This window comes from Lagenorhynchus albirostris, chromosome 3, assembly GCF_949774975.1.
Source record: "Lagenorhynchus albirostris chromosome 3, mLagAlb1.1, whole genome shotgun sequence".
Lineage (NCBI taxonomy): Eukaryota > Metazoa > Chordata > Mammalia > Artiodactyla > Delphinidae > Lagenorhynchus > Lagenorhynchus albirostris.
Genome location: NC_083097.1, coordinates 168,861,017 through 168,887,469, shown reverse-complemented (window position 1 = coordinate 168,887,469; position 26,453 = coordinate 168,861,017). Strand labels below are relative to the sequence as shown.

The following is a 26,453-nucleotide window of genomic DNA, read 5'->3' as shown; positions in this document are numbered from 1 at the left end:
CATGCTCCTGGTTCTAGAACATTGTAGCCTGCACTGTCTAATATGGTAGCTGACTCCCAGCCTAGAACATTCTAGGTCTGCACTGTCTAACATGGTAGCTGACCCCAAGTCTAGAACATTCCAGGTCTGCACTGTCTAATATGGTGGCTGAGCCCTGGTCTGGAACATTCTGGGTCTGGGCTCTCCAAAACAGTAGTTGATCCCTGATCTAGAATATTCTAGATTTGCACTGTCCAGTACGGTAGCCCTTAGCCACATGTAGACATTGGAAGTTTAAATTTACATCTATTAAAATTAAATAACATTAAAACTTCAGTTCCTGTGTCACTCTTGCCCCTTTTCAAGGGCTCCATAGCCACACGGAGCTAGTGGCCACCCTATTGGATAGCGCAGAGAGAACACTTCCACCTTCAAGTTCTGTTGGACAGCAATGGTCTATAATGGGGATTGGCAAACTACAGCGCTATTCGGGCCCCCAATCTGTTGTTGTCAATAAAGTTTTACTGGCACACAGCCATGCCCATTTGTTCACTTGTCATCTGTTACTGTCTTACACTTTGAGTAGATGTGACAGAGGCTGTATGGCCGGCAAAGCCATACATTTCTGCTTTACAGAAAAAGCTGTCTGACCCTTGGCCTGGAACATTTTAGAACTATGCCATCCACTAAGCAGCCGACAGCCACACGTGGCTACTGAGCACTTGAAATGTGGCTTGTGTGACCGAGAAACGGAACTGTGTTTAATTGTGTTCAGTTAAAATTAATATAGGACTTCCCTGGTGGCGCAGTGGTTAAGAATCTGCCTGCCAATGCAGGGGACACGGGTTCCATCCCTGCTCCGGGAAGATCCCACATGCCGCAGAGCAACTAAGCCCATGTGCCACAACTACTGAAGCCCACACACCTAGAGCCCCAGCTCCGCAACAAGAGAAGCCACCGCAATGAGAAGCCCGCGCACTGCAACGAAGAGTAGCCCCCACTCGCCGCAGCTAGAGAAAGCTGGCGTGCAGCAACGAAGACCCAACGCGGCCAAAAATAAATAAATAAATTTATTTTTTAAAAAAAATTAATATAAAGGTAAATCTAAGTCTAAAACCTGTTACTAGCCGACTTCATTCTTGGAAAACCTTTAAGTATGTTTAGGACAATTTGGGCAAGCGAATCTATTTTTTCAACTGTCAATTTTATAAAATGCAAATCCAGATCGAGCATCTCTGATAACCACTGAGTGTCCCACTTGAGATGGACCAGAAGTGTGCAATCCACACACCGGATTTTGGAACACTTAGGATGAAAAAAAGGAATGTGAACTATCTCCTTAATAAGTTTTACGTGGGCTCTACTGACTGCCTCTTGATAGGATTTTGGAGATAGTGGGTTAAAATAAAAGATAGCATTAAAATTCATTTCAACTGTTTCTTTTTACTCATTAAGTGATGCTCCTAGAAAAATCTAAATGCTATACATGGCTTGCAGTCTATTTCTATTAGCACCGTTCTAGAACATTAACCATCTCCTTATTCTAAACAGGGTTTCTCAGCCTCAGCACTGTTGATCTGGGGCTGGGGAATTCTCCATCGTGGCGGGCCGTCCTGTGCACTGTGGGGTTTGGAGCAGCATCCCTGGCCTCTACCCACAAGATGCCAGCAGCATCTCCTGGTCATGACAACCACAAATGTCCCCAGACATTGCCCAGTGTCCCTGGGGGCAGTAAACTCGTCCGTCAGGCTCTCACATGTCCTTGCACTCAGCAGGCCAGGCATGTTCCTGCTTCCAAGTCTTGGTATACCCCGTGCTCACACCACCCCCATCTGCCACAATCCTCCCCATTGCTCAAGACTCAGCTCAAATGCATCCCCCTCCAAGAAGCCACCCTGTTTGCCCTCTGTGAGGCCATCAACGCAGGTCACCTGGTTCTCCCTTGAGATGCTGCCCACAGTGACCCTTATATCTGGCTCTTCATTTTGTGGTCACCCCTTGTAGTGAGTTGAATGGCTGTCCTCCCTAAAAATATGTCCAAGTCCTAACCCCTGGAATCTGTGAGTGGGAACTTATTGGAAAAGGCATCTTTAGAGATGTAATTAAGTGATAGATCTGGACACGAGGTCATCCTGGATTTAGGTGAGCCTTAAATCCAATGACTGGTGTCCTCATAAGAGAAAGGCAGAGGGGCTTCCCTGGTGGCACAGTGGTTAAGAATCCGCCTGCCAATGCAGGGGACACAGGTTCAAGCCCTGGTCCGGGAAGATCCCACATGCCGCAGAACAACTAAGCCCGTGCGCCACAACTACTGAGCCTGCGTTCTAGAGCCCGTGAGCCACAACTACTGAGCCTGCACTCTAGAGGCCGTGCTCCGCAACAAGAGAAGCCACTGGACTGAGAAGCCCATGCACCGCAACAAAGCGTAGCCCTTGCTTGCCGCAACTAGAGAAAGCCCGCACGCAGCAACAAAGACCCAACACAGCCAAAAATAAATAAATTTATTTAAAAACAAAGAGAGAGAGAGAAAGGTACAGACTTCCGTGATGGCGCAGTGGTTAAGAATCTGCCTGCCAATGCAGGGGACACGGGTTCCATCCCTGGTCTGGGAAGATCCCACATGCCGAGGAGCATCTAAGCCCTTGTGCCACAACTACTGAAGCACGCGTGCCTAGAGCCCATGCTCTGCAACAAGAGAAGCCACCACAATGAGAAGCTCACGCACCGCAACGAAGTGTAGCCCCTGCTCGCCGCAACTAGAGAAAGCCCGCATGCAGCAACAAAGACGGAGCGCAGCCAAAAATAATAAAACTAAAATTAATTAATTTAAAAAACAAAGACTCCTCGCTCCCAATGCAGGGGGCCCGGCTCCGATCCCTGGTCAGGGAACTAGATCCCACATGCATGCTGCAACTAAGAGTTTGCATGCCACAACTAAGGAGCCAGCGAGCCGCAACTAAGACCCGGTGCAACCAATGAATAAATAAATAAATAAATATTTTTTTAAAAAGACAGAGCGAGAGATAGAGAAAGGCAGAGGGAGGTGGGAGAGCTGAAGACACAGAGAAGAAGGCCACGTGATGACAGAGGCAGGGGTTGGAGGGATGCGTCTACAAGCCAAGGATTGCCAGCGACCACCAGAAGCTGGGAGACAGCCTGGGATAGAATCTCCCTGAGAGCCTGCAGAGGGAGGGCAGCCCTGCTGACAACTGGATCTTGGACTCTGGCTCCTGGAACTGGGAGACTGTAAGCTTCTGTTGCTTTAATACACCCAGTTTGTGGTGCCTTCTTAGAGTGGCCCTAGGAGACATCTACACCCCCGGATTTACTCCCATCCTGAAAGTCAGGGTCTGCCCTCAAGGGACCCCCAATCTAGGGGGAGACATAGGCAGACGCAGACACCCCCAGCCCCGAGGGGTCAGGGATAAGCAGAGGGAGGAGATAACAGGGGTCGCCTTGAAAGCAGCGTAGAGATTCTCCAGGTAGGAAAGCAGTTTCCCACACGTTCTCCACACGACCTAGAGGTTGGTGTTCTTTCTGGGTCCTTAGTATCTGGAGAGTGAGGAATTTCTAGGAACTAGGGGCTGCCAGAGACCAAAATATAAGAGCTTAACATCTCCAAAAATGGAATCTACTTTGTACCCACATTTTTTTTTTTTTTGCGGTACGCGGGTCTCTCACTGCCGTGGCCTCTCCCTTTGCGGAGCACAGGCTCCAGACGCGCAGGCTCAGCGGCCATGGCTCACGGGCCCAGCCGCTCCGCAGCATGTGGGATCTTCCCGGACCGAGGCACGAACCCGTGTCCCCTGCATCAGCAGGCGGACTCTCAACCACTGTGCCACCAGGGAAGCCCTGTACCCACATTTTTTAACAACCCCCTCTCCAGCCTGGTCAGATGGACCTGGTGATGCCCATTTTGGAGACAAGGATGACTGAGCCTCTTAAGGAAAGATACTGTCAAGGTCACACAGGTTGGGAGGAGTGTAGCTGGGATGGGAACCCACAGGATCACAGAAGTGGGGGGAGGGGTGACACATGGAGGAGAGGCTCTGGAGAGCAGGATGTGGGGATGGCAGGGCTGGGGGGGATGGGGGAGGGAGGAGGAGAAACTTGTTCAAAGGGGATGCTGTGGCCAGTTTGAGCTCTGCTGGGTCTGGGGTGCCTGGGAGAGTCACCAGGGGGTGGTTTCTGCACACAGAGCTGGCGAGAGAAGTGCAGCATAGGTGCTCAATGAAAGTTTGCTGGTGGCTTGATAGATGGATGAAAGAACTCGATCCATGGGCTGGGAGAGTGAGCAGAGAGAGGAGGACAGAGAGCCCTGAGCCTGACACAGAGAAGGAACCCCGGGCAACTGGCATCTTTACATCCTGAAGGGGCCTCGGACCAGGGACCAGCCTGGAAAGAGGGGCGGGGCATACAGGGAGGGATGGCTCCTTTACTCCTGGCCCTTCCACCGTCTGCCAGAGCCCAGCTTTAGCCCCCAACACAGAGGGAACAGGCCCCTGAGGCCTCAGGCAGCCAAAGGCACTGGCTTTGGATCTCAGTGATCCCATCAGGAAAATGGGCGCAGGGGAATGGGGAAGAGGGACTTAGCTGATGGGGGCGGAGGGAAACTTCTAGGAACGTTGGCAAATCTCCATGTGGGTATTGATTTCTCTGAACAGAGAGTCAGAGCTTCCAGCCAGGACCTGATGCCACAAAAAAAAAAAGGTCCACTGGATATGGAAGGATTGGGAAACAGCACTGGAGCTGTTGCTAGCATGGGGTCTGCAGTCAGACCATGAAGGTCATATCCCTGTTCTGCTGCTTGCTGGCTGCCAGAACTTGGACAAATCCACTACCAAACTTTGTCCCTCCAAGGTGTCCCTCCCCAAGGCCCCCTGGCTCCTGGCAAGTTGCCAGGATAGAATATGGCAGAAATGAGAGTGTGTCATTCTGAAAGGAAGCCATAAAAGGTGCCGTGGCTTCCTCCTGGCTCTCGCTTGCTCAGATCACATGCCCTGGGGGAAGCCAGCAGCCCTGTTGTGAGGCCCCTCCCTCAAGCAGCAGGCACCAGGGAGATGCCCACGGGGAGAGACGCTGAGGCCTCCAGCCAACAGTCGAGCTCTGGCTGACAACTTCACTGCCACCTCAGGAGAGACCCCAAAGCCAGGACCACACAGCAAACTCATGCCCCAATTCCTGACCCCTGGCAACTGTGAGATAACAAACGATGATTTTTTTTTTTTTTTTTTTTTGGTACGCGGGCCTCTCACTGTTGTGGCCTCTCCCGTTGCGGAGCACAGGCTCCGGACGCACAGGCTCAGCGGCCGTGGCTCACGGGCCCAGCCGCTCCGCGGCATGTGGGATCTTCCCGGACCGGGGCACGAACCTGCGTCCCCTGCATCGGCAGGCGGACTCTCAACCACTGCGCCACCAGGGAAGCCCGAATGCTGATTTTTTGAAGCCACTAAGTTGAGCAGTAATTTGTGGTGCATCAGGAGATAACTAATACAGTCCGTAGAACTCCACTGTGCCCCTTGACGCTAACCTATATGGACGGACCTGCCCTCCAGTTTCCAGTTGATTTGGGGAGGTATTGACAGAAGGTCCAAGGGAGGGAGAAGAGTGAGTTCCGGATGGTGTTTATTCCACAGGCTCTAAGTCACCTTTGCAAGTCCTGTTCCTTCTCCTGGCATGCCCTGCCTTCTCATCTTTAAAGTCTCTTCTCAAATGCCACCTACTCTGTGAATCCCTCCATGACCTTCTGTACAGTTTCATCCCATTATACTCTTCTGATGCTGAAGACCAGAGAGGTTGAGTTACTGGCTCACTGTCACACAGCAAAAACAGGTGGGAGCTAAATGAGGAGCCCACTGATGTGGCCACCAAAGTGTATGCTCTTGCCTCTGCCACTTCACCTTCCAAAGAGGGGCTCTTTGTTCTGCAAGATAAGGTTGAGACCACCCCCTCCCAAACATTGTGATGCTTGTTCAGAGTTGAGTTAAACCCTTGCCACAGCTTCATGTCCCTGGCAGGCGAACCCCAGATTGTCCACTGTCAGCCGTGCTGTGCCCATGCTCCCAGCAGTGATGGCATGATGCCACCAAAGCATCTGCTGAATCTTCTTGAGGCTGAAGGGTCCCTGAGATTTCCAGAGGGAAGGGGCGACACCCCCACCCCCGAACTCATGGGGGGTGCCACAGTTCTCACTGGAGACCTGGCTTGGCTGGCTCAGGGGGACCATCCATCCTTTACTGGGGGCAGGGACCTCCTGCCCACCCAAAGAGGACAGGGCTGATAAGAGAGACCAGCAGGGACAGAGCCTGGGCCAGCTTTCCCTGGGGAGGAACTATTACATTAAGGGGCCATAGCTTCATTTGCTCCATAAGAACAAGGGGAAAGAGAACCCCTTCCCTTTTTATGGTGAGAAACAGGTAGGGTCTAGGCTCCTCCCTGAGGCCCACAGGCCCTGCACATCTGCCTCTCTCACCTCCCTGACCTCCCCTCCTCCCTCTCTCCCCCTCGCTCATTCTGTTCCAGACACATGGGCCTCCTCGCTGTTTCTCCAACACACCAGGCCCAGCCCTGCCCCAGGGCCTTTGCACAGGCTGTCCCTCTGCCCTGCCAATATTTCCTCATCCTTCAGGTTTCAGTCCAATGACACTCACATGCTAAGTCAGGTGCCCTTGTGCAGTATGCAGCCTGCACACCACACAACAACCCTGATGTGAAGTATACAGCATGGGATGCAGTAGGCACACAAGAAATGCTCATTCTGGTGATTTCTGTCTCCCTGTTCCTTATGCCTCTTTCTGAGTCCAGAAGCACGTGGGCTTCACAGCTGATCCCAGGAAGGGCCTTAGCCTTCCCCAGGCCGAAAGCACCTCCTCCGTGTGTTCCCTCCCTTCCCAGACAGCACCCAGGACTCACCCCGGGCAAGGTCTTCTGTTCGTGCAGGGCAGTCTGAGCTTTGATGGCGGAGTCCCTGGCACAGTAGGTGAGAAAGGCACAGCCTGGAGGGGAGACAAAAATGGGTGTTAGGAGAAAAGGATGCTGTATACCCATGTTCACAGCAGTATTATTCACAATACCCAAGAGGCAGAAACAACCCAAGCGTCCACTGACTGATGAATGGATAAACTAAACGTGGTCCACCTGTACAATGGAATATTACTCAGCTTTATAAAGGAAGGAAACGGGACTTCTCTGGCGGTCCAGTGGTTAAAACTCCGTGCTCCCACTGCAGGGGCACAGGTTCGATCCCTGGTTGGGGAATTAGGATCCCACATGCCGCACGGCACAGCCAAATAAATAAATTAAAAGGAAGGAAATTCTGACACATGCTACAACATACATGAACCTGGAGGATGTTATGCTCAGTGAGAGAACCAGACACAGAAGGATACTGTGTGATCCCACTCACACGAGGTCCCCAGAGGAGTCGCATCCATAGAGACAGGAAGTAGATGGTGGGGGCCAGGGGCTGGGGGAGGAGGTGGGGAGTTAGTGTTTCATGGGGACAGAATTTCAGTTTGGGGAGATGAGAAAGTTCTGGAGGTGATGGTGGGGATGGTTACACAACAGTGGGAATGTACTTAATGCCACTGACTTGCACACTTAAACATGGTTAAAATGGTCAACTTTATGTTATGTGTATTTAACCACAATAAAAAAAATTTAAGGAAAGAAAAGAAGGAAAAATGATTAAGGTGGTAAATTTAACGTTATGTGTATTTTACTACAATTTAAAAAACAAAAAGAGAAAAGGAGGCTGGAGTCCCCTTTGGATGTGGGGCAGGAGTAGCTCAGCTCTCCCCTCCCACACGTACATTTCCCAAAGGGTGAGACAGGGAAAGGCAGAGAGGAGAATCAGCTGTTAATTAAATCCGTGGCTGATGCTAAAATGCGGGGCGAGGTGGGGGAGGGGAGAGGGGGCAGAGCTGCTGCCCCAGGGAGGAGGGTGGGGAGGGCACCAGCAGCCCCAAGGAGTCAGAAGAGGCCTCAACCCTGGAATGAGGAGCACAGTGACTCTGCCACTAACCAGCTTTGTGGCCTCGGATGGGACGCTGCCCCTGTGTGGGCCTCAGTTTCCCCCATCAGAGAGGATGGTCCAAGGGTGCGGTGGGATTGACCCACCAAGGGGTGGGGAGCGGAGCTACAAGGGTGGGGGTGTGGCGTCAAAGGGCAGGGCCAATCAGGAGAGGCAAGGGGCGGGGCCGGCCCTAAAGTAGTCTAGAGAGAGGGCGTGATTGGAGGAAGTCCTGAATGGGGGCGGGGGGTGAGAAGCGTGAGAGCCACAGAGACAAGAAAGGTTGAGAGACAGACACAGAAGAGGAGCGAGCAGAGGGAGGCGCCCAGAGAAAGGCCAATGAGATCAAAGATATTTTGAAAGATGTTTGCCCGAGGCGGGCTAGAGGATGCAGGCAAGTTCCCTGGGATGGACATAGGGATCCGGGCTCCAGCGCTGGGTTGCCTCTCTAACCCCTATGGACCTCAGTTTCACTGTCTGTGAAATGAGACCATGGTTGGCTGCTCTGATGCTGTCGAGTCCTGTGTTCTCCATGCCCAGCTCCCTCCCCATGGTCTCTCTGCCTTCCCCGAAGAGGACCCCCTGTGCAGAGCCCCTAGGAACAGCTCCGTGGGCACCACTTCCGCCCCAGGCTGGAGCTAATTAAAGCCGCATCCTGAGGGGCTGCGCTCACTACGCGGCTGCTCCCACCAGCTGGGCCTGGTGATGGGGAGGGGTCCCCGCCCCAGGCCTGAGAGGTGCCCTGCAGCCCTGGGGAAGGGGCACCAGGCAGAGCTGAGGACAGCTTCTAGCATTTAAAAAACATTTAAATGTGTTGGGAATGTAAAATTGTGCGGCCGCTGTGGAGAATACTTTGGCAGCTCCTAAAAAAAGTTAAACATAGAATTACCATATGATCCAGCAATTCCACTTCTGGGTATATATCTCAAAAGAATTGAAAGCAGGGACTCGAAGAGATATTTGCACACCCGTGTTCATAGCAGCATTATTCACAACAGCCAAAAGGTGGAAACAACCCAGATATCCATCAACAGATAAACGGATAAGCAAAATGTGGTCCATCTATAAAAGGACCACAAAGGAAAGAAATTCTGACACCTGCTGCAACATGGATGAACCCTGAAGACCTGATGCTCAGTGAAATAAGCCAGACATAGAAGGACAAATACAGTATGATTCCACTCATAGGAGGACCCAGAGGAGTCAGATGCATAGCGACAGGAAGTAGATGGTGGGGGCCAGGGGCTGGGGGAGGAGGATGGGGAATCAGTGTTTAATGGGGACAGAGTTTCAGTTTGGGAAGATGAGAAAGTTCTGGAGGTGATGGTGGGGATGGTTGCACAACAATGTGAATGTGCTTAATGCCACTGAGCTGTGCACTTAAAAATGGTTAAGTTGGTAAATTTTGTTATGTAATTTTACCAGAATAAAAACTTGTAATTGGGATATATTACAAACATCCCCTCTTTATAAATTTTGTGTGCTTATTCTTTTTTGATTATATTTGATGCCCATGTCTTCTTCCAATACATGCCTCATCTTTCCACTTTTTTTTTTTTTTGGTGTTTCTATTTTCTGAATAGAATCTCCCAAGGTCTTCAGGGAAAGGAGAAGCACTACGAAAATCGGCCATAAAGACTGAGAGAAATTAGGCATGATTGGCAAGAAATTGGGCTGCAGGGAGATGTAAAATAGGGGCAAAGCCCTTTCTCCTTGGGTCCTTTCTTGCCTGTGGAGCCCTATATGCAGAAGATGGAGTGTGCTGGCCCTAGAAGGAAGGGTAGGTGAGACCCCTGAATAACCTTCCGTCAGCCTCTGGGTCTGGAAGGTTTGCAGCGAGAGAAAAAACCAAAACAAACACGCGAGCCGCTGTCCCTGGTACTGAAATGTTTCCCTGTTTTCTTGGCCCTATCTCTTCTCGGCCTCTTAGCTTCTCTTTTCTAATTGGTGAAAACGTGTCAATGTTCACCAGTTTCTGGATAATAGAGCCTCGAATTTCAGGTTCTATTAGGGTTGAACTGTTTCCCTCCTCCCGCAAGCTCATATGTTGTTCTCCTAACCAACAGGACCTCAGAATGTGAACTTATTTGGAAATAGGGTCGTTGCAGATGCAATTAGTTGAGGTGAGGTCATAGTAAAGTAGGGTGGACCCTAATCCAATATGAGACTGGTACCCTTATAAAAGGGGAAGACTTGAACACAGAGACATGCACACAGGGAGTACGCCATGTGAACATGAAGGCAGAAATCTGGGGGATGTATGACAAGCCAAAGAATGGTAAGGACTGCCAGCACCACCAGAAGCTGGAAGACCTGCATCAGATTCTCCCTAATGGTCTCAGAAGGAGCCAGCCCCTGGGGCTTCCCTGGCGGTCCAGTGGTTAAGATTCCGCGCTCTCAATGCAGGGGGCACGGGTTTGATCCCTGGTCGGGGAACTAAGATCCCACATGCCACACAGCGCGGCCAAAAAAAAAAAAAAGAAAAAAAAAAGAAGCCAGCCCTGCTGACACCTTGATCTCAGACTTCTGGCCTGTTGGACTAGGAGAGATTACAATTCTGTTTTTTTAAGCCACCTGGTTTGCAGCACATTATTTCAGCAGCCTTAACAAATAAATACAGTTCCCAACAAACACAGACTTTTAGTGATGATGTTAATAAAGCTCCTTAGTTTTGTTTTTGTTTTTTGCGGTACGCGGGCCTCTCACCGTTGTGGCCTCTCCCGTTGTGGAGCACAGGGACGCGCAGGCTCAGCGGCCATGGCTCACGGGCCCAGCCGCTCCGCGGCATGTGGGATCTTCCCGGACCGGGTCACGAACCTGCGTCCCCTGCATCGGCAGGCGGACTCTCAACCACTGCGCCACCAGGGAAGCCTTAAGCTCCTTAGTTTTTATTGCTAATAAGCTTATACTCAATACTGACTCATTTAATCCTCACAATAACCCCACAAAGGAGCTGTTGGCATTGTCCTCGTTTTACAGATGAGGGCTTGAGGTACAGAGAGCAAAAGTGACTTGCCCAAGGTCACACAGTGGAACATCCCAGGCAGTCAGGCGCCTCGAACTGTGTGCTAACCACTAGGATACACTGCCTTGAGTTTGCATCTTTTCTAAAAATTTCCCCCAGAGCCTATGAGGGAAATAGGCCCCCCAGGCCTATGTGGAGGGTCACAGGCCTCTGCCTTAACTTTCCCTGTAAGGAACCTTAAAATAGTACCACCTTTCTGACAGAATGTGCTGCTGGATCAAATGTTGAAGAGGCCATGGACCCCATTTCAATTTAGGGGGTCTGGTTTGCTGCATCCTAGTCCTAGAGGGACCCTCCCAGGGAAATCTCAGCCCAGCCAGTGCCCACAATGGGTGAGCCTCTCAGCAGATTCCAGCCCTGGCTACCCTCACCCTATACACCAGCCTCGTCAATGACAAGAGGGTGGGACCAGGTGTTCAGCAAAACACACTCCAAGCCCCGCGCTGGCCAAGCCCTGGGGTTCTGTAGAGGCGGGGCAGGTCAATAGGGCAGCCCCACCTCCAAGAACCAATAACCCAGAATGCTCAGTACTTGACAACCCCATGGTTCCCTTCACACCCACTCCCATTTTTCAAAGCCTGGACAAGAGCTGACCTCTCGACACCCCAGGTGGAATAGGGACCAATGGGGGGATCCTTGGGAAACAAGAGATTTCCTCAATATATGAAAATTGTCTAACAACTAGATCCACCTCATCATGGCTCTCTTTGGAGGGAGGCAGTGCCCTGTCCCTGGAGGCAAGCAAGCAGCAGATCCCCTTCTTTACTGGGAAATCCTGAGGGTCCCTCCTCTTGACGAGATCCTCTGCTCTCTGCTCCAAGATCACAGCTTTTGGAATTTCATGACTTGAAGTTGTAATAATGACAGTAATAGTTGAAGTTCACTGAGTGCCAAGCATCTTATAGAGACATCACCCATATGAACCCTTCAAACCCTCAGCCTAGCCCAAGAGAATGGCACTATTGTATCTGTTTTCTCCCCATTTTAAGACGGGGACACGGAAACACCAGACATTGAGCTGTCACACAGCGACGGGTCCCAGACGTGGAATTCAAACCCTGGAAGTCTAACTCCAGTCCCAGCCCTTCTGCACCACAATATTTCCCCTCTTATAACAGTAGTAGCAATAACAGCCAAATCATTGAACACTTAGGGCGTTCGCTGTCCTGGGTACCTGGCTCCACGCCCCTCTCTCCTCTGCAGGAATCCTATGAGGGAGGTGTTATGCATTGTATGGAGGAATTGAGGTTCAGAGAGACAAAGTGACTTGCCTATGATTGCACAGCAGGTAAGGGGTGGAGCTGGAATTTGGAGCCAGGGGTATCTGATGTCATGGGCTTCACTCCCATCCACTGCACTTTTGGGGCTTTTGTCCCTGGGGTGTGGAGTGGCAGAGGCACCCAATTCTGCCATCTTCCCTGAACTCACTCCACACCTTTAGTATTTTAAGACAAACGTGGCCTTAAGAGCATCCATGAAAAGACCATTGTGGGCCACCTACAATCTAGTCTAGACACCAACTGTTTGATGCACAGATAAACTGAACCATTAATACAGGCCTCCCAAACATGGAGACCCAGGCCGACCCCACAGAGCCTACGATGGTAGGGAGAAGAGTGTCCACCTTACAGGTGAGGAGACTGAGGTTCCCAGTGGCCCAGGTCACCCACAGATAGGACAGGGCTAGGACTTAAGCCCATACCTGCATGACACATGACACAGGGCTCCTCCCCCAGCCCTGGGGATGCTCCTCTCTGAGGAAGGGGGCAGAGGTGGCCATTGTCCCTCCATGGCAACAGGCCTCTGCTCAGCTGGGGTTCTGGAGACAATGCTTTGACTAATGGGTGATGCTAAGGCTCCAGGCTGGGTAGAGGCAGAGATAGACACACCCCTGTGTGTTGTCAGCCTGGGGCAGAGGTGGGGACACAGGGCTAGGGAAGCCCAGAAGATGAGAAGCATCCCTGCGCACTGAATGCTGGTCCTCCCAGAAAAGATCCATCCACTCCAGGAACCTGGGAATGGGACCTTATTTGGAAAAAGGGTCTTTGCAGATGTAAGGATCTTGACATGAGATCATCCTGGACAACATGTGGGTCCCAAATCCAATGCCAAGTGTCCTTATACAAGACAGAAGAGGAGACACAGACAGAAGACAGGGGAATATGGAGGCAGACACTGGACGGATGCAGCCACAAGCCTAGGGACGCCTGGAGCCCCCAGAAGCTGGAAGAGGCAGGAGGGACCCTCCCCTGGAGCCTCCAGAGGGAGCACAGCCTTGATCTCAGACTTCTGACCTCCAGGACTGAGAGAGAACCTGTGATCGTTTGGAATGGCTACCCGCAGGAAACTGGTACCGATGGGGACCCAGGAGCAGCAGCAGTTTGGAAGGAAGAGGTGGAACCCGGTTTGGGCCCTGCTGGATCTGAGGGTTTGGGGGTCTTCATGGGAAGGACCCCCGCAGGACTGACTAAAAATCCCCCAAGTGGTACCAGCCATGTGAATGGAGCCAAGCCCTCATGCAGCTGCTCTCCCTGCCATCCCTGGATTCTCACACCATATATATATATATACATATATATATATATATATATATTTTTTTTTTTTTTTTTTTCCCGGTACGCGGGCCTCTCACTGTTGTGGCCTCTCCCGTTGCGGAGCACAGACTCCGGACGCGCAGGCTCAGCGGCCATGGCTCACGGGTCCAGCCGCTCTGCGGCATGTGGGATCCTCCTGGACCGGGGCACGCAACCGTGTCCCCTGCGTCGGCAGGCGGACTCTTAACCACTGCACCACCAGGGAAGCCCTCTCACACTATTTTTATCCCCATGTTACAGAGGAGTTAACCCAGGCTCAGAGATGCTGAGCAGCTTTCCTGAGGTCATACAGCAAGTCAGAAACAACCCCTGGTGCTAAACCCAAACTGGGGGTGGGTAAAGGGCTTCTGAGTTCCAGAAAAGTTCAGAGCCTTGGGGAACGACTTAAGTCGCTGGAGCTTGTTACATTGATCTAATGAACTAAAAAAACTGTTTTAAAAATGAAAAGAGGGGCTTCCCTGGTGGCGCAGTGGTTGAGAGTCCGCCTGCCGATGCAGGGGACGCGGGTTCGTGCCCCGGTCCGGGAAGATCCCACATGCCGTGGAGCGGCTGGGCCCGTGAGCCATGGCCGCTGAGCCTGCGCGTCCGGAGCCTTTGCTCCACGACGGGAGAGGCCCGCGTACAGCAAAAAGAAAAAAAAAATGAAAAGAAAAACATTTTTTTTTTCCTTTTTACTATTCATAGTCCTTATGTTCATGCATAAGTCTGGGATTTTTGTCACTTCCCAGGCAGCTTGGTAGGTCTGGGGACTGACCCTGATGGACACTGGTCGTGTCCCTGGCTGCACCCTGACCCTGGACACACCCCACGCCTGGCATCTCAATGACTGCCTTTGTTTTTGTTTCTTTTAATATTTATTTATTTGGCTGTGCCGGGTCTTAGTTGAGGCATGCGGGATCTTTTAGTTGCAGCATGCAGGATCTAGTTCCCTGACCAGGGATCGAACCTGGTCCCCCTGCATTGGGAGCACGGAGTCTTAACCATTGGACCGCCAGGGAAGTCCCTCGCTGACTACCTTTGAACTTGCCATTTTCTTGGTTCACACACCCTCACCCTTATCTTTGCCTGGCTCATTTCTCCTCAACCTGAAGGTCGCAACTGAGCCACTGCTCCTCAGGGAAGCCTCCCCAGCCCCAGCTGATGCTGGGTCAGGGGGGTGGAGACAGGTAGTTTCCCAGTCACTTATGTGTTCCCAGTGTCCAGCATCGGGCCCAGCACACAGCACGTGCTCAGTAAGAATTTGGCCACTGTTCCTGGTCTCCATCCTGGTCCAGCCGCACCTGGACCAACTCAGTCCCCTACCCCCTGGTCCCCAGCTACGCCCTGGCGCCCACAGTCTGTCCTCCCCAGAGCAGCCACAAGGGGGCGCCTGTGACACCTGAGCCAGGCCCCGCCCCTCCACAACCCTCCAGAGCTCCCACCTCCCTGGGGTAAAAGCCCAAGTCCTCCCCGTGGCCCACGAGGCCCTGAACGACCTCCCCCTTCCCCTCCCTGCCCTCCCCCCTCCTCTCCCCCTTACTCACTCTGCTCCAGACACACGGGCCTCCCGGCTGTTCCTCCAACACACCAGGCCCCGTCCTGCCCCAGGGCCTTTGCACAAGCTGTTCTGGGATGTATTTCCCCCAGATCTCTGCACAGTTCACCCTCTCACTTCCTTCAGGTCTTGGCTCAAATGTCACCCCCTCAGTGAAACCTCCATGGAGCACCCTGTTTAAAACGACAGTCCTGGGACTTCCCTGGTGGCACAGTGGTTAAGAATCTGCCTGCCAGTGCAGGGGACATGAGTTTGATTCCCTGGTGTGGAAAGATCCCACATACCGCGGAGCTACTAAGCGCATACACCACAACTACCGAGCTTGTGCTCTAGAGCCCGCGAGGCACAACTACTGAGCCCACGCGCCTAGAACCCATGCTCTGCAACAAGAGAAGCCACCGCAGTGAGTAGCCCTGGCTGGATGGAACTAGAGAAAGCCCGCGTGCAGCAAGGAAGACCCAATGCAACCAGAAAAAAAACAAAAACATTCCTCAACCACCCCCCACCCTGTTCTATTTTTTCCTGTGCCTTTGTCACCGTCTCAAATGGCACAGACTTTTTTTTTCTGTCTCCCCCACTGAAATGCCACTTCCAAGAGGATGGAGGGAGTTTGTGTTTTGTTCAGTTTGGGGTCCCCAGAACTTACATAGTGCCAGGAACAGAGTAGGTGCTCAATAAATACTGACTGAATGACTTTGTTTCCAAACTGACCTGCTAATATCAAGACCACCTCCTGGAGGGCGGTGACTACACTTGATTCATTTTTCTCCCTCCCCCCGCCCCCCCATGCCCAGCATCAGGTCAGTCAATATTTCCTGAGCACCTGTCATGTACCAGCTGTGCTGGGGAAACAAAAGCAGGAGAGACAGCCTTTTTCATTTCTCTCTGATCACCAACATCTCCTCCCCTCCCCAGCCAGGACACCATCCATGACCGATTGTGCAAAGTCCTCGTCTCAAACCCCTCTGATCCCCACCCACCGCACAGCGGCACCCCAGGCTCAAGATCTTTCAATTCAGTGCTAATCAAGGGACTAAAGACGGGGAATTAACCCTGCCCGATGCCCTTCTGCTGTGTGATCTAGGGCCAGCCACTTTACCTCTCTGAGCCTCCACTTTCTCATCCATAAAATAAGAATACCGTCCACTAAAGATTATAGGAGACATTCCCTTCTGCTGTGGCACCACCTCTCCACCACCCCCTGTCCCCGGTCACCCTCTCCACCTCCTTGTCCATCCTCTCATCCTGAAGCCATCCCCCACTTTGCTGAGAATAGCGGGGCTGATGGGCCCCTCCCTCTGCTTATAAACTCATTGCTTCCTGTCCAAGAGGGCAAGACTAGGACCCAGGGCTCACACTCCATCGGGCACACCGTCTCTGGGCTGCCGCTCCTTAGCCTCTGTTGCTCCCTCCTCCTCTGCCCCCACCTTACACACTGGGGCTTCTCAGGGCTCATCTGGACCCCCGACTTCCTGCCTACGGCCATGTTGACTCCTCCCACGGATTTAGTCGCCATCGCTGCACCAGTGATTCCCCCATCCGTGCACTCACCCATCCATCCATCCATCCATCCATTCATCCACCTGTCCATCCATCCATCCATCCATCCATACATACATACATACATCCATTATCCATTCATTTATGCTCTCATTCACCTGTCCATCCTCATATCCATCCATCCATCCATCCATCTGTTATCCATTTATTTATCATCCAGTACTTTATTCATCCATCCATCATTCATTCATTTACCCATTCATCCATCCACACATCAAGTTATCCATCCATCCATACATACATCCGTGAATCCACCCACCCACCTGCTGTGTTTCAGGTACTTTTCTAAGCACTCGAGACCTATCAGTGAACACAAAAGGCAGAAATATCCCATCTTAATAGGGCTTCTAGTCTATTGGGAGGAGAGAAAAACCACTAAAATAAAAAGTAAAATCTATGGTACATCAGAAGTTCTCATTTTCACAGGAAAAAAGGGGGAAAGCAGGGAAGAAGGGTTTGGAGTGCTGGAGAGTGGCTGAGATTATAAATCATGTCTGTAGGATGGCTTCACTGAGAAGGTGACGTTTGCAGAGGATGAAGGAGGAGGCATGTGATTATTTGGGGGAAGTGTGGTCCAGGCAGAGGGCACAACCCATGCAAAGGCCCTGGGGCAGGACCGGGCCTGGCGTGTTGGAGAACAGCGAGGAGGCCCGTGTGTCTGGAGCAGAGTGAGCGAGGATGTGAGGTGGGGAGAGGGAGGGTGACTCCATGGTTCTATCCTGAGCACCCTGAGGGCTTGTCTACATGACACCACGCTGACCACTAACCGCTCAGGCTAGAATGTTGGTGTGATCCTAGATCGGGGTCCCCCCCTCGGCACTGCTGCCATCGGGGCCGGGTCATCCTCTGTGGGGGCCATCCTGGGTGCTGTAGGGTGTGGAGCAGCCTCCCTGGTCACCAGCCAAAGCCAGGACCCCCCCCCCCACTCATGACAACCACAGATGTCCCCAGACAACGCCCAGTGTCCCCCAGGGGGCAGGATCGCTCTGGGTGAGACGCACCTCACTGGACCCCTTCCTCCTCACCTCCCCCCACCAAGAGATGACGATTTGACTTTTTAAATCACCACAAATCACCACCCTTAGGACCACTCAGCTGTGCTGACAACTTTCTCACAGCACATTGTGCTCCTCGTGGGCACAGGAGGTCTAGTTCACTCAAAGGTGGCACATAATAGGGACAAAAAAAAAAAAAAACAGTTGAGAGAGGGGGTGGGTAGGCAGGTGAAGAAATGACCTTGCAGCCCTACCCACCCACTTGGGGTAGCTCTAGATGACACCAAAGCCCTTCCAATATAGACATTGCTATGATGAACGTGCTGTGTGTCCTTGGGGTGGTGCCCTCCCCTCTCTGAGCCTGCCTTTCCCCATAAGGTTGCTCAGGAGACCCCTAGTTGTGGTGGGAATGCCTCCTTGGGTCCCTCCTCCTAGCAGAGGGTCAGGGACAAGGACATAATGAGTGCCCCCTCCCCACCTCTCAGAAATGAAGACTCCACCCTTAAAGGCTGCTGGGAGAAGTAGGAGGACAGTTAGGGGAGGTCACAATCTACCCTACATGACATCTGCAGGCAACCCGCCATCTCTCAGGAGCCCCTCAGAGGAGCTGGGCTCAACCGTGGTGGCAGAAATCTCCGATGTTCGTCCAATACACCGGACCCCATCCTGCCCCAGGGCCTTTGCACATGCTGTGCTCACTACCTCCAGATTTTTGGGCCCTGAGACACACAGGCCACTATTCTCCCAACACAGCAAACTAATTCTGACCTCAGGGCCTTTGCACATGCCATGTCCTCTTCCTGGAATGCCTTTCCTTTGGGTTTAGAACAACAGCTTTCTCATCTGTGATGCAGGTCTCATCCCAAATATCACCTCCTGACATCTTCAGTCACTCAACGTCAGCTGTCACCCTCCAACACACATCTCATTTTACTGCCTCCAGAGCGACTCTCTCCTACCCAAATCTTATTCATCTGTTTGCTCACTTATTGTCAATCCCTCCTCCCCCCAGATTGCTTTGTGTCCCCCAGAGCCTAGCTCCGGCACATCCCAGAGACCTGACAGACAGTTGTTGACTATCTGGCTACCCAACCATTTACTGACACCAAGTATACGCAAGACACTACTAACAGTGATTGCATTAACCACATTCTATAAACTAATTCTAATTTTTACAACTACTCTGTAAGACAACTATTGATATTCTTTCTCTTTTACAAATGAGGACGCTAAGGCTAAGAAAAAAGATAAGGTGGTTTGTCCAAGATCACACAGAAATAAAAAGCAGAGCCAGGAACAGGAACCAAGCCTGTCCGGCTGCAAAGCTGATGGTCATTCCCATTCAGGTGGGGAGGAAGGTGGTAAATGTTGGAGGGGTGTCCACCAACCCAGCCAGCCAGCCATCCGTCCCTCTATCCATCCACTCACCCATCCATCCACCCCTCTACCCATGTATTCCTCCGTCCATTCATCCATCCATCCATCCATCTATTCATCCATCTATTTACCCACCCACCCACCCACCCATCCATCCATCAATCCATTCAGCCTTTCATCTGTCTACCCACTCTTTCATCCAGCAATGCACTCATACAGCCAAGTCACTGTCACCCATCCGTCCATTCATACCTAGAACTATCTACTCACGTATCCATCTATCCACCTGTTGACCAGCCCTCCCCCCCAATCCAACCACTCCCTTACCTTCCCATCCTCTCATTCCCTTAGGCCCTTGTTCATCCACATGATCCACTTCAAAATGGTGAACAAGACACAGTCCCTGCCGTCACAGAGCTTACATGTCAGTGATGATGACCGTGACCCCAGACCAACAGAGCTATTGCTAGGTCAGTGTCTTCCAAACCTAGCAGCCCCTCCCTCTGGCCCTGGACAAGGACAGCCAGCATCCCTGGATGGCTTTCATCCTGAGTCTATGTCTCCACAATCACATCTCTTTCTCTGACTCCTTTATTTCTCTTCCAAAGTGGGTCAAGTCTCAGGTTGGGAGGTGTGACACCTAGCTATACTGCTGTGTGACTTGAGTCTGGGTGTTGCCTGTCTCTGAGTCCCAATTCCTCACCTATCCATGTGGGGGAGGGGAACCTGGTTTTCTAAGAACCACTGCGACCTGAGCACATGTCTGCTTCTTTGTGACCCTCTTGTCCCGCAGTGTGAGCCTCGCCCCAAGGGGAAGCTTCTGTTGTACCCATCCTGGTGTGTAGGAAATGTGCATATACTGAACAAGGCTGGGAGGCTGGAAAGAGGCCAATGGTGGTCATGACAGTTAACAGGACATGAAGCTCCCTTTTCATGCAGGTCTGAGATCCTCCCCTGCTCCATATTCTTCCATGGCTCCCCAGTGTCCTCAGGAAGGAGTCCAAGCTCAGTCCAGCATAAGAGGCTCTTCAGGGTCCAGCCCATGCCAACTCTCTGGCCTCACCTCCCATGCCTCACCTAATTCCTCCTCTACTCCATCTGTGCTCCTTCACTCCTCCAGGCCTTTGCAAACCCAGTTCCCTCTGTCCACATCCAGGAGGACAGAGACATCCACCTAGCTGACTCACTGCTTTTTTTCACACCCATAAAAGGGCCCAGAACAAAAAAAGTGCTCTGTGAATAAATACATGAAACGCTTTCTCCACCTGGCAAGCTCCTATTCATCCTTCAAAACCCCACTTCTAATGCCCCTCTGCCATGCAGCCAGAGTCCCCAGGCAGAGCCTTCAACTTCCTATCCAGTTCCCTCAACCCTGCATCCCCTCCCTTTCATACAACCCTGACCATTCCAGCTATAGGTGCCAATGTCTAGCTCTGTCTACCAGTCAGAGGGGTCTCAGATCTCTCTTGCCTAGTACAAGGCAAGGCCCCAAAAGGTTTCAGGAAGTGTTGGCTAAATTAGTGAGTGTGGTCCTACTGAGTGCTCCTAATGGAGAGGGTCTCATCTGCCAACATCAGGGGTGAAAGAGAGTCACCGGCCTATTTCAGAGATAGCTCGTGGGTCCACCCCCCCATGCCAGGATTTCTCAGAGAAGCCCTGCCAGATATGCCCCACATCAGAAGGGGACCCTGGGGCTCCCAGGACTCTTTGCTGTTTTCCCACCAGGGCAAAAACTCTGTCTTTCCCCTGCTTGAACTTTCCCAGAGTCAGCATCAGCATTGCTCTGGGCCTTTGCACATACTCTACCAGGAACACCCTTCCCCGTCAACAGATCTTCCCCACCCTTCAGGTCTCAGCTTACTCGTATAATAAGCATGGCTCTGTGCCCAGCCCTGTGTCAAGAGCTTTAACCACCATTCCGGTCCTCACATCCCCCAACCCTCTCCGAGATGGGAGGTCCCGCTGGCCTCCCAACTCTATAGATAACAGCACTGAGGAGGCTGCGGCCTCCTCTGGGTTGTCCCCGCTGATGTGTTTCCACCATCGCAGCCCTGACATCAGTGCCTTGTAACCTCCTGGTTCCTCACTGTGTCCCCCACCATGTGGGATCTGGGGGTGGGAGGAGTCTGGGAGAGGATTTTTATCTGTTTGCCCAACACTGTATCCCGGGTCTAGGACGGGGCCTGGGACACAGCAGGTGCTCATGAATGTTGGCCATAGGGGTAGATGGATTTACGGCTTGTTGACTCCATTGTGCCACATAGGGATTCCTATTTGCTCGGAATCTCAGCCCTGCACCAACGCCGGCACACAGCAGGCGCTCAATCAATGCCCTCAGCCTGAAGGAAGGCAGAAACGATGTCACAGTCACCCTCGGAAAAGCCTGTTAAACCCATCATCATGGGAAACTGAGGCACTGAGGGGGGTGTGCCTGGCTCGAAGCCGCACAGCCAGCCCTGGTGGCTCTCCCCAGGCCCCCCGCCGCTGTCCCTTCCCTCCATCCCCCCCGCCAGGCAGCGCCTGCCGGCCGCCCAGCCCGCCGTCTCCCTGGGGCTGGCACGTCACACTCGGAATCTCACGCCTCAATCGCGGCGTGCTCCAGCCTCCCCCCAGCCGCCAGCCGAGCAGCTGGTGCTCCCATGGAAACCGTAGGCCCCGACCCGCCCCCTCCACCTGCACCGGCCCCCCTCACAACCTCCGCTTTAAGACAAATATTGTCATTAACATGCAAATATATATGTGATTACCATAAATGGGGGCCGCGCGGCAGCGGACGAGCCCTCTGGCAGGCGCCTGCCCCGGGCAGGTTGGGTATTAATATTCAGCCCGATCGGGAGAGGGACGGCCCGAGCCACACCAGGCACTTCGGGGGACCCCACGTGCACCCAGCGCCTTCGGAGGGAGGGTCCCAGAGGGGGCCTGTCCCCCAGCAGGTGACTGGAGGGGGTGATGACTGGACACTGGCCACTGGGAGACCTCTGGCCAGTGGGAGCCCCCCCAGTGCCTGGCCTGAGCCCCGGGCTGGGCTGGGAGCGCCGGGGGAGGCCTCCTTTCTCTGAATGGGGCACCGATCTGGGCGGGGGGAAGGTCTCGTGGTCTCCCTGCCCCCCTTCTCCAGCTCTGCCCCACTCCCGCCCTCTCTCTGCCTCTTCCTGTGGAGGGGGGGGGGTCTGGGGGCGGCTCCCTGGGTCTCTCCCTCTCTCCATCTCGGTGTATCTCTCTCCTTCTCTGCTCTTGCTGTGTCTCTCCACCTCTGTCTTCATCTCTCTCTCTTAAAAACAAAACACGCCAGCACCCAGGGGCCTGCCCTGTTCCTGAGGAATCTTCACTTCCCGCCCTGCCTTCTCCCCTTAACCCTGCCCCATCCCCAGAGCCCAAGGACCCGGCTGGACTCCCTGCCTTTCTCCTGGTCCCAGCACGGGCCCGTAGAAAATGAGGTGCCCCTACCCTCCACCCTTGGCGATGGCTGTCAGATGTCACAGCCCCGCCCCCTCCCCTCCCCCCCCACCGCGGTGTGGGGTGGTCCTCATCCTCAGCTTGGGGAACACTGTCGCTCCTTCATCACACAGATATACTTCTGCTTCCTCTGGCCTGGGAGGGAGACAGGTGGGTGACAGCTGGGGGGCAGCTCTGGTCGGTCCTTGGGACCAAGTATTTGCCCCTCCAGCCTCACTTTCCCTTCTGGATGAAATGCACAGGTGCTCACAAGCCCATGGGAGTGATGATCCCTTCACTGGGCATCAAAACAGGCCCCCAAATGTGAAAATTAAGGGTGTGATGGTGATCGTAAGAATAATGCGATACTGGATGGTCCTTCTCCCACTGGGTGCTGGGGTCACGGGGACCACAATGGGTGTTTTCACTTCACCCCACCCCGGCCCTTTCAGCTCCCCTGGTGCCCAGCCTCCGGCGGCCCAGAAAGCTCTCAGGGGATTTCTCTCCACAACCCGGCGTCCACACTCCCACCCCATGGCTCTCAGCCAGCACCCCCAGCAGGCACCCTGCACCCTGTAGGCTCCCCAGAAACGAAACCAGAGACATGTTGGCAGGAGGGGCCTGGAGCTCATCCCCACACCACAACCTCCCAGTCATCCTTCCACTTCCCTTTGGCTGAGGCCCAGAGAGGGGCAGCCACTGGCCAGACAGAGGTCACACAGCTGAGCCCCACAAACAGGCCTCGATCCCAGCTGCTGGCCTTCAGCTCCCCCCAGCTCCCCCCCACAGGTAAGGTCCTGCCAGGCCCAGCAAAGGTGGGATCAGGAGGGGGAACCATTCGGGTCCTGATGCTATTGGGGGAGGGGATAGAAGGGGAAGACCCCCACCCCCATACCCCCCAGGCCCTGCATCCAGGGCTCAGCCCGACCCAAGTCTCCTGCAAAGTGGACATTGAGGACCAGGTATCATGGACACCCAGCTTCCTAATTTTCACCCTCCAAGGAAAGATCGCAAATGGGAAACACCCTGAGATGCCCCCGATCCCAACATTCTCCGGCCATAAAAAAATAATCCCACCCACATTCATGAGAGTCTGCTCTGTTAACAGCAGGTAAACTGAGGCTCTGACCAGGTGAAAATCCAGCCACAGTTTCTCCCTCACCTTCCCACGCTGCGGGGGCGGCAGGGGTCTCCAGGGGAGATTTAAAAATGAGAAACGAGGGGAGGGCCACCAGGTGTCTCCTTCTCCCGGTACCCCATCTGTCTCCCTGACCCAGAGCTCACTGACAGCCTTTCAATTCAACATTTGGGGGGGACCACGTGGACACTCCCCCACCCCACCAGAATCTTTCTAGAAAAGGGCCCTTCGGACACACCAGGGGGTGAGGGCTGTGGAAAGAGCCCTCCGTACAGCTGTGGACCCCTTAGCCTGGATGAGTGCAAGCCCTCTGCCCTCCTAGGCCACAGGGAGAAGTTAGATTTTCCAGGCCCTTTTTTTTTTTTTTGGTGATGGTTGGATTTGAAAAGAGGTGGGGGATGGGAAGAGTTGCTTTCCTCCCCCAGGGTACCGGCTGGAGGGTCTAGCTGAAGTGGCAGGCCTGGGCTCCAACCCACCAGACCCTCCCTGTGGCCTGCCCCGACCCATCATTCATTGATTCATTCACTCGTTCATTCATCCATTCATTCAACAAACACGTATTCATGCTTACCATGCCCGCCACACTGAAGGGAGGACAGGCATGAATGGGGCCTGAAATAGGTCATGGGACCTGATCCATCCCCAAGACCCCTCCAGGGTCTCACCTGGGGTGTCAGCACAAAGCCTGTACCATCCCCACCCGCAGTCCCCAGCCCCTGCCGGAAGAACTGTCAGGGCCACCCCCATTCAGATACTGGGCCGTGATCAGAGCCCAGGGCTGGGGCCACAGTCCCTGGCACCCCCTCCCAGCATGCCATCAGAGAATCAGGTGGCAGGGAGGCGGGCAGGCCTCCTCACCCCACCTGCCTCCCCCGCTGGGCTCACAGGTCGCCCACGCCTCCTCATCCACCCCAGGATCTGGGCTCTGCCAGATGGACGGTCCAGGCTCATCGTCTTTGGCCTCAGCCTTCAACACACTGCTAACAGGCTTGGCCAGTTTTAACTTGAGCCAAAGGTGGAGGCGGCATTCAGGGTGGGGGGGGGCGTAGAGAAATGGAGGGGGGATGCTGCTCCAGACAGAGAGGGTGGGCAGGGGGGAGGGCAAACGGTAGCCTTTTAACCACCCGAGGCTGGTGCTCCCCCTGACTGGCTTAGCTGCCTGCACCCCAGCCCCCCACCCCGCTTTCTTTGTAGTTACCGATTAGCCCGGGATCCTGGGCATCCGTGTCCCCCGTGGCCGGCTGGACCTGCCCCACCGGCCTGGCTTTGTGAAAATGACCAAAGCAATGGAGTCCAGAGGTGCAAACTTCCCCGACGGGGCCTGGAGAGGCCGAATGAATGGGGAGGGGGGGCGGCAGGGAGGGGTGGCAGCGTTCAGGCAGCTCCCCGAGCAAAGGGGCAGGAAAGAGTGGGTGAGGGAGGGAGGAAGGGGTGGGGGTCTAGAGGGAATGAGAGGGAGAGGGAGGGAGAGAGAGAGAGAGAGAGAGAGAGAGAGAAGGAGAAGGATGCTGGGGGGGGGGAGGATGGGAGGTAGAGGGAGATGGGAGAGGAGAGAAAAGGAAAGAGAAGAGAGAGAGGGAGAGAGAGAGAGGGAGAGGGAGAGAGAATGCCGGAAGGTGGGGAGGGAGGGAGAGGGGGCGGAGGAGGGGAGGGGGCCAGCTCGGATCTGTCAGCTGCACCCCCAGAGGGGGGAGGAGGGGGTGGGTGGAACAGGGTTTGGGGGGGGGAGAAATGATGCCGTGGCAGAGGCAAGCAGAGGGAGGAGGTGAGGAGAGGAGGGTTGGTGGGGGGGCGGGGGGAGAAGATGCCGGAAGGTGGGGTGGGGAGGCCGAGGGAGGAGAGGGGAGGGGAGGGAGGGGGCCGAGTGCCCACCTTTGTGCATGCCCGTGTAGGGGTCTTTGAGCACCGTGAGCTCATAGATGCGGCCGAACTGCTCGAAGAGCGGCTTGAGGTCCTTCTCGTCCAGGTTGCGCGGGATCTGGCCCACGAAGAGCTTGATGGCGTCCAGGTCCTTCATGCCGTCGGGCTGCCCCCCGGGGGGCTCGGGCCCGCTGCTGCCCACTGGCGAGGGCCGCGGCTGCAGGAGCTGCTGCTGCTGCCGGCGCGCCTCGCTCTCCGTTAGGCGGGCCATGGCGGGCGAAGGCGGGCGGCGGGCGCGGGACCGAGCCGGCGGCGGCGGCGGGCGGCGGGCGGACTCGCAGCTGGAGCGACGGACGCCGCCTCCCGCCTCTCTCCCGCCCCGTCCCCGCGCCCTCCTCCCTCCTCCGCGCGCCCGCTCGCTCCAGCATCAGGACCACAAAAGGGCGGCTCCGCAGCGGCCCCTGGCGGCCGGAGCGCGCCTCGCCGAGGCGGCGCCCCCCGCGCGCATCGCCCATCCAGCATCCCGTATCCCGCCTCCGCGCTCATCGCGCACCCCGAATCACGCATCCCACATCGCACTTGGCACATCCTGAATCCCACATCCCGCATCCCGGCGCCCAGTCTGGCCCGGTAAACTGAGTCCACCGGGCCCGTAGCCCCTGCTTTCTGGGTAGGTGACGGCGAAGCTTTAGGCAGGACAGACCAGGCCCCCAGGTGTCACGGGCTCCTCCCACTGATAACAGCAGGAAAAACACTAAAAGTAGCGCACAGTTCTATACGGTGCTTACTTGGCATTTACAGGGCTGTCCTTGGAATGTTTAAGTATACAATCATGAATAATAAGAGCAACAAGAAAGAACACTTTGATAATACTACGTGCTAGGCACTGCGCTCAGCACAGCTTTAAGTTTGTAACTTATGAAATAGAAGTAGCAATCATTGTGT

At 54.1% G+C, this 26,453-nt stretch overlaps 1 protein-coding gene across 1 annotated transcript in view; it reads right to left on the bottom strand.

The window, feature by feature from the left end:
- CELF5 (CUGBP Elav-like family member 5) overlaps positions 1-25,665 on the bottom strand; it is a 49,084-nt gene extending 23,419 nt beyond the window's left edge. The window contains exons 1-2 of the mRNA XM_060146737.1: positions 25,521-25,665; positions 6,892-6,974 (exon numbers count right to left, since the gene is read on the bottom strand). Of these exons, the coding sequence (XP_060002720.1) occupies positions 6,892-6,974; positions 25,521-25,665 (228 nt within the window). The remainder of the gene's footprint in view (positions 1-6,891; positions 6,975-25,520) is intronic.
- Positions 25,666-26,453: the final 788 nt, after the last annotated feature.